At 42.7% G+C, this 13,091-nt stretch overlaps 1 protein-coding gene across 1 annotated transcript in view; it reads right to left on the reverse strand.

The window, feature by feature from the left end:
• Window positions 1–353: 353 nt before the first annotated feature.
• The window catches only part of LOC124788709 (cytochrome P450 4C1-like), an 84,780-nt gene continuing 72,042 nt past the window's right edge, over window positions 354–13,091 (reverse strand). The window contains exon 6 of the mRNA XM_047255989.1: window positions 354–3,348. Within this exon, the coding sequence (XP_047111945.1) occupies window positions 2,902–3,348 (447 nt within the window). The 3' untranslated portion in view covers window positions 354–2,901. The remainder of the gene's footprint in view (window positions 3,349–13,091) is intronic.

The raw sequence follows: 13,091 nt of genomic DNA on the forward strand, positions 1-13,091 counted from the left end.
AAGTGTGCGCCATTCATATTCAGTGCGATGGCCACGTGTTGATCAAAGTCGTTGGGTAAGAAAGAAAATGTGGTATTGCCAGAGCGTAGTGAACAGGGTTGTGTAAATTCCTAATAGATGTACGTTATCCGTTTCCGTTGCGTAATATTCAAACAGGAGAATAATTTGTAGCTTAATCGTGGATACTAGAGCTCATAATCAGTCACTGATGTTGCTCGAGAAATAAGAATAAATCCACTCGCTTGGCAGACCACTCGTCTCGCAGACCTGACTGCTTGATGCCACAGTATGAGCAAGGCATGTGCGTGCCTCTCAACAGAATTTCACAAGATAGCTTATTTCGTCTAGTTTTATTGTTTTGCAATTATTTTTAGTAACATTTTTCAAGTTCACATTACAACACAGACATACACGAAATTTAAGAATAAGAAACAGTTTACATACACAACAGCGACAGACAACAATATTAAATCAACTGTAGACCGAGCAACTTAATTGTGGATGTAGTGTCTTCCCCGGAAAAGCGTTACAACCGCGTTTCTTGCATAGCCAATTTCTGTATTCCGTATAGTATGAACGTTTTTTGTGTCTCCCTGAGTGTCTGCGGGCTGTGTCACCACTGACCGAAAAAGTATGATGCAGAAGGGTCTGTGTTGCTTCGTCATTAGAATGAAGACTTGCCTACTCGTTTCTGAGTTTGTAGAGAGATTATAACAGCAGAAGTCAGTGCAGTAGCTCCATCAACGTGTACGAAAATATGGAACGAGTTTGACGATAAATAGCATGTCGTGTGTACCGTGAAATTCGCATTGTACATTTGAGAAAGTTAAATGAAAACATTTTTCGTGAACTTAATTGTAAATAGTACCCTCAGGTTGCATGAAGGCTATCTTTTGTATTCTCTTGGTGATCGCGAAAGTCGCGAAAATCGACATTCAGCTTCACCTTCCAGATACTTCTCTACATAGTAGCCATTCCGACTTAGTAGTTTGGTAGCAGTTTCCCAATACCCTCATAATAGAAGGCAGACACCAGTGATTTCCACCGATTCCCCACACTGTTCTGCAGTTAATTGTGCCAAAATGCTATCCTCACAGCCAGCGGTTGGTGGGAGCAAAAAAATTAAGATCAGAGGGAGCCAAGTCCGTGCTGCTTAGTGGGTGGCCAAACACTCTTCTTCGAAAACTCTGCAGGAGCGTCTTCGTCGAATCTTTTTGCAACATGCGATAGAGAGTTGTCATGAAGAAGGATACACATGACAGTTAAGTTGTATGATCTGCACGAAAGGGAAGGAAAGAAGATGGAGTTAAGCGTCCCGTCGACATTGAGGTCATTAGACACGTAGCACAAGCTCGGATTGTGTCAAGGATGGGGAAAATTGGGTGTGCCCTTTCAAAGGAACCATCTCGGCATTTGCATGGAGCGATTTAGGAAAATCACAGAAAATCTAAATCTAGATGACTCGACGCAGGTTTCAACCGTTGTCCTCCCGAATGCGAGTCCAGTGTGCTAAACACTGCGCTACCTCGTTCGGTGATCTGCTGGAAATAAGGAGAAACCCCACAGCAGGAGACACTGACTTTCTAGGCATCTTCATGTGCTCACAGTGCACTCAGACCTGAGAAGTACGACGGTGTGCGATATATGCTCATACTAGAGAAACTGCGCAACACATCTGCGCAAAGCTTCACCGGATTTTTCACTGTGGTTTTAATTTCGCTACCGATCGGATGCTGGAAAAAAGAAATCTCGTCGCACACGTAAGCGCGTAAACGTAAACAATACACTGCATGAAGGATGTACAGAGTGGCAGTAATCAAACTTTCACTACTTGAGCCAGTCTAGAGGGAATCCTAAACTATTTATCGTATAGATATAAAACTTCATAGGAATAATGTTCAGACTATGAGCTGCAGGATTTGCGTTGCTGGTAGTGTTAATGTCGTGATGATTGTGATGATAACCAGTACTGCTACGTAGGGTTGAAACATAAGCATCAGTGTGCATTACAGTTGCAGATAGTTGACATGGTTGTGGACAAGATGAGCAGGACCTTACTCGTAAAGCTGTTTTTAATCAGAACAACAGCAAAAGTGGTGCTGCTCTTCGCGAATATTGACGCATTAAAAGAAGACGGAGAGATCCCCTTTCCCCACTGGTATTGAAGAACGTGATTCAGAAGTTGGAGCCGCGCGGGATTAGCCGAGCGGTCTCAGGCGCTACAGTCATGGACTGTGCGGCTGGTCCCGGCGGAGGTTCGAGTCCTCCCTCTGGCATGGGTGTGTGTGTTTATCCTTAGAATAAGTTAGGTTAAGTAGTATGCAAGCTTAAGGACTGATGGCCTTAGCAGTTAAGTCCCATAAGATTTCACACACATTTGAACATTTTGAACAGAATTTGGAAGTAATATGCGATTCGAGAGTTGCCCCTGAGAGAAGCTATTTAATTAGTTAATTAGTGAATGTAATTATTGTAATATTTCTCTATGTAAACATTTTGTCATTATTTTTATCTTCTGTACAAATAATATCTGTGGAAGTCGCACATAATGTATATCTGTGTTTGCCAAAGTCAGTTGTCAACTAAAGATGGCCCAGGAAGCCAAAAGCCGGTTCGCAACAAAGTAAATATAATTTTGAAAAACATTAGGAAGTTTTTTTCTTTTTAATTTCTTTTGAAAATAAGTTAAAATTACCCCCATTTCTTTCTTCAGTAGCGTAAAGGATACAGACATTTGAAATAGGATGAATGTACATGAAACACTGCGTACTTGTACGTACGCGCATTGCTGAAAACATGTGAAGCGACGGTCTTCGTCACAGAAAGAAGCACATCGTCTGAATAGTTTCCCAGACAGAATGCGCCACGACGCTGACGTAATTTATTGCTGTCCGCGGTGCTTCACGTACGTGCCGCGGCAGGCGACGGGGTGTGCCGGGGCACAAACGCGACCCTGAGCCCCGAGATGGGCTGCCCCGTGATGGAGAGCGCCACCTCTTCCAGCTGCTGCCTGCTGGAGCCGGGCAGCACGTGGAAGCGCCGCAACACGGCCGCCAGCAGCGTCTTCATCTGCAGCAGCGCGAACCTCCCGCCCACGCACTTGCGGGAGCCGGTGCCGAACGGCAGGTAGCTATACGGGTGCCTGTCAGCGCTGCTGCCGCCCTTGAGGAAGCGCCCGGGGTCGAAGCGGTCCGGCTCGGGAAACGAGTCCGGCTGGCGGTGCAGCAGGCTGAGCGCGACGAGCACGCACGCGCCCCGCGGGGCCACGCAGCGGCCGCCGTCCAGCGGCGTGTCCTCAGACACCAGGTGCGGCAGGTTCGGCACTATGGGGAACAGCCGCAGCGTCTCCTACAAAACACAACGCCAGGCTCATGTTCATGTTCGTAAAACTCAGCACAACCAATCTCAACGTCCGTAAGAGGAGGACGTACTGGAAAGCCACCAAAATTGTGAAAACACGTTTTAGTGGCTCTTCATTTATTACTAATATTGAAATTTCAAATCTTCAATATTACGTTCCAATTTCACTGCTAAGTGTCGTAAAAAAAAAACAATTAATAAAAGCTTGCACAGGGCCACGGCCCTTTGTTCTTTATTTTTTATCATTATTCATTCCTTGCGGTGTTTTCTTCCTGTTTTATGCAGTCCCACTGTGGAGAATACTTCGGCGTTCAGCAGATACAGAACTCCTACTATAGTATCTGCATGTAAAAACTCAAAATCCTAATGAAAGTTACAACTCTCTGTGAGGAAAACCATGCCCGAAGACAACATTTGTTTCCAAAACTGCTGATGAAGTTGCAGCTTATGATGCTTGTTTAGTTTTTAACTGTGCTAATCTTGGAAGACTACCGACTCTACAGAGGCCATGATTTGATCCAGCAGCTTTCACATTGACGGTAAGGAAATAGACAACAGAGTAATCGATACAGCTGACGTTGTTACCTAGTCTGAAAATCAATTTAACCGAAGAGGACAAGCAAAGAAAAGACCCATTGAGGATGAAGACGAGAATGTATATGGTAGTTGTGGGATAATGCTGTTCCTGGCACACTTAATATACCAAACTGATATCGAATTAATTATGCACATCAATTTAAATTGATTAATTAATTACCCTCCCTGATGATGTCATAGGTTTTCCCAACTGGCACACGGGTCCTACATGGATAACTAAACCCCTCTGAGCGGTAAATTCAAATGCTAATTACACTGTATTGCAGACGACGTAATACATTCTTTATTTTTAGAAAGTCAGACTTCAAGAAGGATATAATTATTCCAATCCCAAAGAAAGCAGGTGTTGACAGATGAGAAATTTACCGAACTATCAGTTTAGTAAGTCACAGCTGCAAAATACTAAGGCGAATGGAAAAACTGGTAGAAGCCGATCTCGGGGATGATCAGTTTGGATTTCGTAGAAATGTTGGAACACGTGAGGCAATACTGACCCTACGACTTATCTTAGAAGAAAGATTAAGGAAAGGCAAACCTACGTTTCTAGCATTTGCAGACTTCGAGAAAACTTTTGACAATGTTGACTGGAATACTCTCTTTCAAATTCTGAAGGGGGCAGGGGTAAAATACAGGGAGCGAAAGGCTATTTACAATTTGTACAGAACCAGATGGCAATTATAAGAGTCGAGGGACATGAAAGGGAAGCAGTGGTTGGGAAGGGAGTGAGACAGGGTTGTAGCCTCTCCCCGATGCTATTCAATCTGTGTATTGAGCAAGCAATAAAGGAAACAAAAGAAAAGTTCGGAGTAGGTATTAAAATCCATCGATAAGAAATAAAAACTTTGAGGTTCGCCGATGACATTGTAATTCTGTCAGAGGCAGCAAAGGACTTGAAAGAGCAGTTGAACGGAATGAACAGTTTCTTGAAAGGAGGGTATAAGATGAACATCAACAAAAGCAAAACGAGGATCATGGAATGCAGTCGAATTAAATTGGGCGATGCTGAGGGAATTGGATTAGGAAATGAGACACTTAAAGTAGTAAAGGAGTTTTGCTATTTCGGGAGCAAACGAACTGATGATTGTCAAAGTAGAGACGATATAAAACGTAGACTGGCAAAGGCAAGGAAAGCGTTTCTGAAGAAGAAAAATTTGTTAACATTGAGTATACACTTAAATGTCAGGAAGTCTTTTCTGAAAGTATTTGTATGGAGTGTAGCCGTGTATGGAAGTGAAACACGGACGATAAATATTTTGGACAAGAAAAGAATAGAAGCTTTCGAAATGTGGTGGTACAGAAGAATGCTGATGATTAGGTGGGTAGATCACATAACTAATGAGGAGGCATTGAATAGGACTGGGGAGGAGAGAAGTTTGTGGCACAACTTGACTAGAAGAAGGGATCGGTTGGTAGGACATGTTCTGTAGCATCAAGGGATCATCAATTTAGTGTTGGAGGGCAGCGTGGAGGGTAAAAATCGTAGAGAGAGACCAAGGGATGAATACACTAAGCAGATTCAGAAGGATGTATGTTGCAGTAGGTACTGGGAGATGAAGAAGCTTGCACAGGATAGAGTAGCATGGAGAGCTGCATCAAACCAGTCTCAGGACTGAAGACCACAACAACAACAACATGTGAATATCGCTGGTGTATTACGATGTAGGCTACTCTCATTATTTTATTGTAGTTGGAATACTGACACACTCTAAAACATCACAGTCAAAGACGACCAAACCAGAAAACCGTTACAGTCTAACTTCGCTCCTCCCATTGGAGGGAAATTTAAAAATTGGTGGTACAATCCATTTTTTTCTCTCTGGCTATGAAGCATGAGCTTTGCCATTGATCAAGCACTGGACAGTAACTCTACCCAGTTTCATCAATAACTGCTGGATGTAGACACAATAATTGCGCTGTTAGTCTGGCACTAGAGGGTTGTTCCAGCCAGTCTGACCAATGACCCAGTATGAGAAGAATAGTTAATAATAATGGGACAGCAAACTATCTCTGAAATTCTGGGGAATAGCTGTTGGGAGGAACATAAGGATTAGCAATAATATTAGAAAAGTAAGGCACAGTAGCTGTGCAACTATAAATGCCTGCCCCTATATAGAGGACTCCGGTAGCAACAGCATTGGGAATAAAACACACTTACGCCTATTCACAAGAGGGAAGCCATATGCTAGTCAACAGAAACATGGCAGATACATTGTACGATATTTTGTGGTCATTATCTTGCTTGAATTCGGCATCTAAAGACGAAGGAACTGACCCGTCACCATCCGTCTAGTCCAGTATCATCTAGCGAGTGTATTGTGTACCTGAAAAGCCTTCCAGCCAGAATTTTTCTTTGTAAGTGCCACTCACTACTGGCTTAAACCACAGCTTCCGGTCACTGAACCCTCGAGACCACTCCTACCGTTGGCTGTGGCGCAATTTGAGGCAAGCAGGAGCGAAATGAACTAACTGCACCCCTGACATTCAGTTTGAAAAATACACTCTATCAAATAGGAATGTTTAGTCATAACACCTCGAATTTCTCACTCGAAATGTAGATTCCTCCCTGTTATACAAGCTATTTTCGAAGACAGAAGAAATCGGACCATACACTCATTTTCAGATCACTAAAGTGTCCTTAATTGTTGTAAAAATCCTGTAGAACACTAGAACATAGGCTTATTTCCTCTAAGTACTCTCTCATCAGGCAGAAAAAATCTGTTCTAATCAGCTTAATATGTGTCACGTCCTGCAACTCAGGACTAGAATGTTAAACTCGTTTTCACCTCATTACGGAACATGCTCTGCCTCTGTCACAAGATGCCTCATTTTCGAAATCTCTTGAAGTAACCAAATGCCTCATCACCTGCGAAGTCTCTCAAGGTAGCGACACAGAGGAGTTGTAAATATTAGCTTTATACTACATACCACTTTATAAATTTGGTAATATAGCTGATTTTATTACGATGATCAAATTTCCCTATGTAGGTTGGAGACTGAGATTTTGTCAAAAGCTCTCTCCCCACTGGAAAAATGCCTTACTACCACTCCAACTGTCAAACGATATCTGTGGTACTCTTGCCCTCATTTCCACCTACCTGGAGACACGTCATTGACATCAAATTGATAGGTTAATTAATTATATTAATCGTGAAGGTCCCTTTAGATGTGAATAATTTCTTTTTCCTGTAGTTGGATTGCACTCACCAGGTGATAGCTATAGACGCCTCCGTGACATCTGTGGAGGCTTCCCGCAGGCTAGGTAGTCTCTCCCTCCGACACCAAAATGGGTGGTCACGATCGTCATACAGTTTAAGCCATCCAGCGCTAATTGTGTATTGTCTCAAGGCACCTTTCCATGCTGGTGGAAGTAAGTTACTTGTAATTCTGGCATGCTGGTCCCAAAATAAACCTGCTGAAACCTGTCAGGTGTGGAGGCAGTAAGACATTCCCTCCAACCCCGCAATCCCTCTGCACCATCTCCAACCCGCCATCATGTCGCATGTGAAAAGTGGCCTCTGCCTCCATCACGTCGCAAACCTCCATCCATGCGTCAGATTTGTACTGCAACTGGCCGACAACCCACTACTCGCTGTGCCAGAAAGCTTTTAATGATTCCATACCCACAAAAATTGTCCTATCCTCCTCAGAATGATAAATACCTTGACTTTCAACAGTATGCTTCCCCTCATCCCGCCTGCAAACTAAACGCTCTGAGATGTTTTTTTAGAAATACCCCAGAAAGGGTCACCCAGTGACCAATAGCAAAATAGCTGTCAACTGACAGCTAAATCCCAGACGTGTACCACTCTGCAGACCTAGGTTTCCCTCAGAATAGAGCCCTATGGAATCGTTACTATTGTCTCCCACCAAATTAGTGGATGGATGCTTCGAGAAACGAACTGAGAAACCTCGAGGGAATACTATGTTCTTTTCAAGCTACGCCATTGAGAAACATTTGGAGCTGATTGCAGAAGGATTCTACTGCCGCCAACATACATTTCGCTTATGGACGCAAAGATAAGATACGAGAAATCAGCGCTCATAAGGAGACATAGAGGCAGTATGGAAATGGAAATGAACGTTTGGCGTCATTGGCCGGGAGGCCCCCTTGCGGGACAGGTTCGGCCGCCTTGGTGCAGGACTTATTACATTCGACGCCACATTGGGCGACCTGCGCGCCGGATGGGGATGAAATTATGATTGAGCGGAGAAAGTCCCCGACCCAGCCGGGAATCGAACCCGGGCCCGTAGGACGGCAACCCGTCACGCTGACCACTCAGCTATCTGGGTGGACACACAGAGACAGTCATTTTTCCCTCAATCTGTTTGCGAGTGGAATAGGAAAGGGAATGCCTAGTAGTGGTACACGGTACCGTTCGCCAAGCACCATACAATGGCATACGAGATTCGAATACAGATGTAAATGTATATTTTGTCTACCTATTAAGATTTCAATCCATCCATTTATAGCAACAAAAACTCACGGAAGAATGTTGCCTCTTATTTATCGAGAAAACAAAAGACACAACTTTCGCTGCCGATTGTCTCTCTGTACTTCGTATTAGCCTCTAAATTTTTCACTTCAGTCACTTTGCGAAATGTATGTGTAAGTTTGTAATTTATTTGTCTACAACACTTAGAATAAACTGTATAGAGCTCATCTTTCCACTCCCCTTTCGTTAGAGTATCACCTGCAGTATTCTCACGTATCCTCCAGTCTTCGATGTATAGCATTTGAGTCCGCCTGATTTCGACGAGTAAGAAATGTCCCTCGCCACGTTACAGACCGCTGATAATTATCTTGAAATCCCATCACATTCCAGCAGCCCTGTTTCTTTACTTAGAAGGCTCTCTGGTCCTCCACCCATCACTGACTAGGTATAAAGCTATCACAAAGTGCAAATTAACACGTTAATATATGGGAGGAAATTCACAACCATGCAGGATATAGGTGGGTTGAACTAAGAAATTCATAGCACCTACAATTCATCAACATCAGATGACTGCCTGTAAACATCTCCCATCAAATGACCTACTTTCCTTTGTCATATTCCTATGATTACCACACTATAAATACGACAGTCTAATGGCGTCCAAGTCTCCATTTGCAGCACAGGGTCTCTCTCTCTGTCTCTCTCTCTCTCTCTCTCTCTCTCTCTCTCTCTCTCTCTCTTTCTCTCTCTCTTGTTATTTTTGTAACATCCAATGGAATAATACTACAAACTATAAAAATTTCTCTAACGCCACGTAGCAGAGAACTTTATAAGATTTTAATGCGTATCTCTCTTCCGTTGTATCCGAAATAAAAACTGTTTGCCTATTGACATCAAGCATATGTGCTGATCCCGTTAAATATACACGTATTTCTCCACTGGAACAGGGGACAGTGATCGAAGTCGCTTCCACGGACATGTGTAAGATTTTGACACCTGTACTGGACGATGAACTTCTCCCACAGACTATTAATCACAAGGGGAAGGTTCTTGTGCTGTTATTTCATAAGCAGTTTTATACATGGTTTTCTGTTCTAACATGTAGAAACAGTATATGGCTACAGCTGTGTACACAGAGAGACTGAGAGCTTTGATTCCTCATATTGGTGGTGCACATTTGCACCCAGGTGTATAATCGCTGTTTCGGTGAGTTAGGCGGTAGTCATGCTGACCTCGAAATCTTTGGACAGTGCATCTTGAATTTTTATGACATACAATGCATAACGATCTGTAGAACAATGGGGTACTGTGCACGACTTAAACCTGTAAAGCACAGATACTATACAGCAACAGTTGTCAATCCGAGTGGTTGAAGAATGAAATGATTCTTATACAGTCAGTTTTATATATTCTCGGTCAATTTCGGAATTTTACCGGGTTTCTGTAGCTTCTGCGTCGATCCCGTGATGCTATGAGCCAATGACATTGGAACACGATTCTCAATTTCTGTATCATTGTCAAACCACCCCCTCCATTACTTTGCGATGGTCATATACGTGTGGACATATCGCAAATCTTGATACATTGCCTAGATCATACGACATAAATACTGATTTTTACTGTATGTAGCATCCATCTGCAGAGGAGGTTCAAGAACTATGTTCCTTAACCGAAACAATTTTTAAATTAGGCAAGAATTTATTACAATTTGCCATTGCCCTCTATGTTGATGGAAGTTACAAAATATTCTCGTATTCGTAGGATAGTCGGAGAATGAAAGATGTCACCAACACCTTTGATGATTATCACCCCAGGAAACGAATCATATCCACTCAGCACTCCGCCCTCTGTTTCCGAACGAGCTGCCCCTTCGACCTTTCCGATTTCACCACTAGTGCAGTCATACAAGGCCTCTCTAGATGCATGCGTGCTGAGGAGGGCAGCACTCCTTCTTGGTGTATATTAGATACGAGCCTGATACATATGAAAGTGTCGTGGTGATATGACAGACGATTAAGAAGAAAAAGAAATATTTGGTTTGTGCATGATGCAGAACCAGAGGAAAGGAATTTGAAACAGTTTACGTAAATTACTTGTGCTATCAATTTTGTAGTTTTGCTGTAGTGTTTGGATTCCATACAAAGAAGGCACTGGGAAGAGAGAAATGATCATAGAAATGGCTAAATGATTCGGCATTTAAACGTGCTATAATGTTAAAGCAGTGTGATTTCCGTCGCATTAGTCGCGTGGAATTAAATGCTGTTACAGCGCAGGCAGATACACACAGAGAAAAACAGCGTAGTTGCGCTGAGTATTGACAACTGTATTACATTTACAAGCAATTTCACTATATGTGGCGAAAAGAAACGTCATGATCACATGAGCAGAAGTGCCATAAAATCGGTACAAACTACGAAACTTGACGGAAAATACGAATAATTTGAGGGAAAGTAATCCGAAATGCGGGGAAATTGAGGGAATATAATGGAGTACTTATGTCTGCTTGGGGCAGGAAAGTTCTTGTGCATAGGAACGAGTATGTAACTGCAAGAGGAATATGACAAAATGTTGATAAGGAAGCATCAGGAACCAAAGAAACAGTCATTTTTCGTCGACACTGATAAGATGGCCGAAATGGATTGTTTAACACGGATGACCACCAAATGAAGAGTAATAAGTTTATATAAGTCGGATCACAAGCCCAGTTGTGAACCCAAAGTTATCGGCAACCAAATTAAAAGTTTTATAAAATGCTCTTAGCTAAAGAGCGTTGTATTATCAACTTGGTGACCGCAGTACACAACTACAGAATGGCTCACTTGTTTGATCCTGTGCAAGACTGTTTCAGTGTTTTAAGCTCTAACAGACAGTATTTGCGATGTGCTCCTCTGTACTCTCTATCAATCACAACCATTGTCAGCTAACAAGTACTTTGCGGAACAGTTGCTGCATGGTTTTAACAACATTCTGCTGTATGTATATTTAGGCAATAGGCATACATACAAGTTGACTGCTGTCTTTGATGCTTTCCTGGAAAAGAGAACCCTCTGCCTTTAAACTGATGCGTATCTGCGTTAAAGGACGATAGAAAGTAGATGGAGCAATCAGTTTGAGAAGTTGTGATGAGGCATGATTTAATGGTAGACGACTGATGCATTCTAGAGAGAGATGACGTGTGTGGAAAAAACTGTGTTCTGTTCTCTTAGTGCACCGTGGTCTGTAATTTCATATGTTGGACACCATTGCTATGCGTTTATCTATTTCGTTATAAGATGTCTTTGTTTCATATATTATCCACTGCTGACGACCGTTTTATAGGACTGATGCGACCACAGCATAATTTCCATACTGTAAGTGGATGTGAGCAGTGAGCGCTGTACACATCTAGAAAACTGTACAGAGCGTATATAAAAACAAGGTTTTTTTTCTTTTAGTGTAGAAGGTAGAAATTTTATCGTCTTAAAGTTCCTTACCATAATAGGTGGAATAGAAAGCTTTCAGGGGGAACGTATGTCAGATGTTGAAAATGAATTTGCTGCACTGGAGTATTGACAGTGTTTCATTCCATGTGACTAATATATCGGAAATCACACTACTTTAGATTGCTTAAGTGCCGAACCGTGTTGCCTTATGTTCTATGTTTATGTTCTACGTTTACATTCTATGATCATATCTCTTTTCGTAGTGCCTTCTTGGTGTGGAATACAAACACTATAAAGATACTGCTGAATTGATTGCACAAGTGATTTACGTAAAATGTTACGAACTCCTTCAGTCTGGAGCTCCATTATACATAAACGATACGTTTCTTTTCCGTCTTATATCGTCTGTTATATCACCACAACAATGTCAAATGTATGAGGCTCATATCTACTACACACCAATAAGGAGCGCTAACCGCCTCAGCATGCATGCATCTAGAGAGATCGTGTATGACACAGTACTAATGGTTAAATCTGGACACCTGTTGCATGACAACATTATATAGGGCAGGCACTGAAACTGGATCAGGGCAAAACACAAACTCGACGTTTCTGGCAGAGCCAGGCAGCAGACTACAGTAGAATTTTGTGGGTCAGAAAGATCAGAGAGGATCGTGTCACCTACGTTACGTGACGAAAGAAAGGCTACGGCGAATGCAGCGGTAACAAGAGCTCTTACCAACCAGTTCTGTGCTATAACAAACTCCTTAAGCAAGCACATATGAGTGGGAGCCATTGATTACTTCCTTCGTAATAGCAACTCATACGTGGTCATGACGAAAGATATAGGGTAACCATTAGCCACTACTTCGCTCCATAAATACCTCAACCGTTTAGCTTGTAAGGTAGTCGGTAAGACTGATCGATGGCATACATGACGTTCGCATTAGATTCTCTGATTGCAGGGAAGTGACGTCTGGCTAAAGTCTGTTGTGGATTTCCTGCACGCTACGGACAACAACAGCTGCTACTGAAAGAGATACCTACCTCGTCATAATCACCATTTGCAGTTCAAAAATGACTCCAAGCACTATGGGACTTAACATCTGAGGTTATCAGTCCCCTAGACTTAGAAACTCCTTAAAGTTAACTGACCTTAGGACATCACACACAACCATGTCCGAGGCAGGATTCGAACCTGCGACCGTAGCAGGTGTGCGGTTTCAGACTGAAGCGACTAGAACCGCTCTGCCACCGAGGCCGGCACCATTTGCAGTGT

Source organism: Schistocerca piceifrons, chromosome 3 (assembly GCF_021461385.2).
Source record: "Schistocerca piceifrons isolate TAMUIC-IGC-003096 chromosome 3, iqSchPice1.1, whole genome shotgun sequence".
Classification (NCBI taxonomy): domain Eukaryota; kingdom Metazoa; phylum Arthropoda; class Insecta; order Orthoptera; family Acrididae; genus Schistocerca; species Schistocerca piceifrons.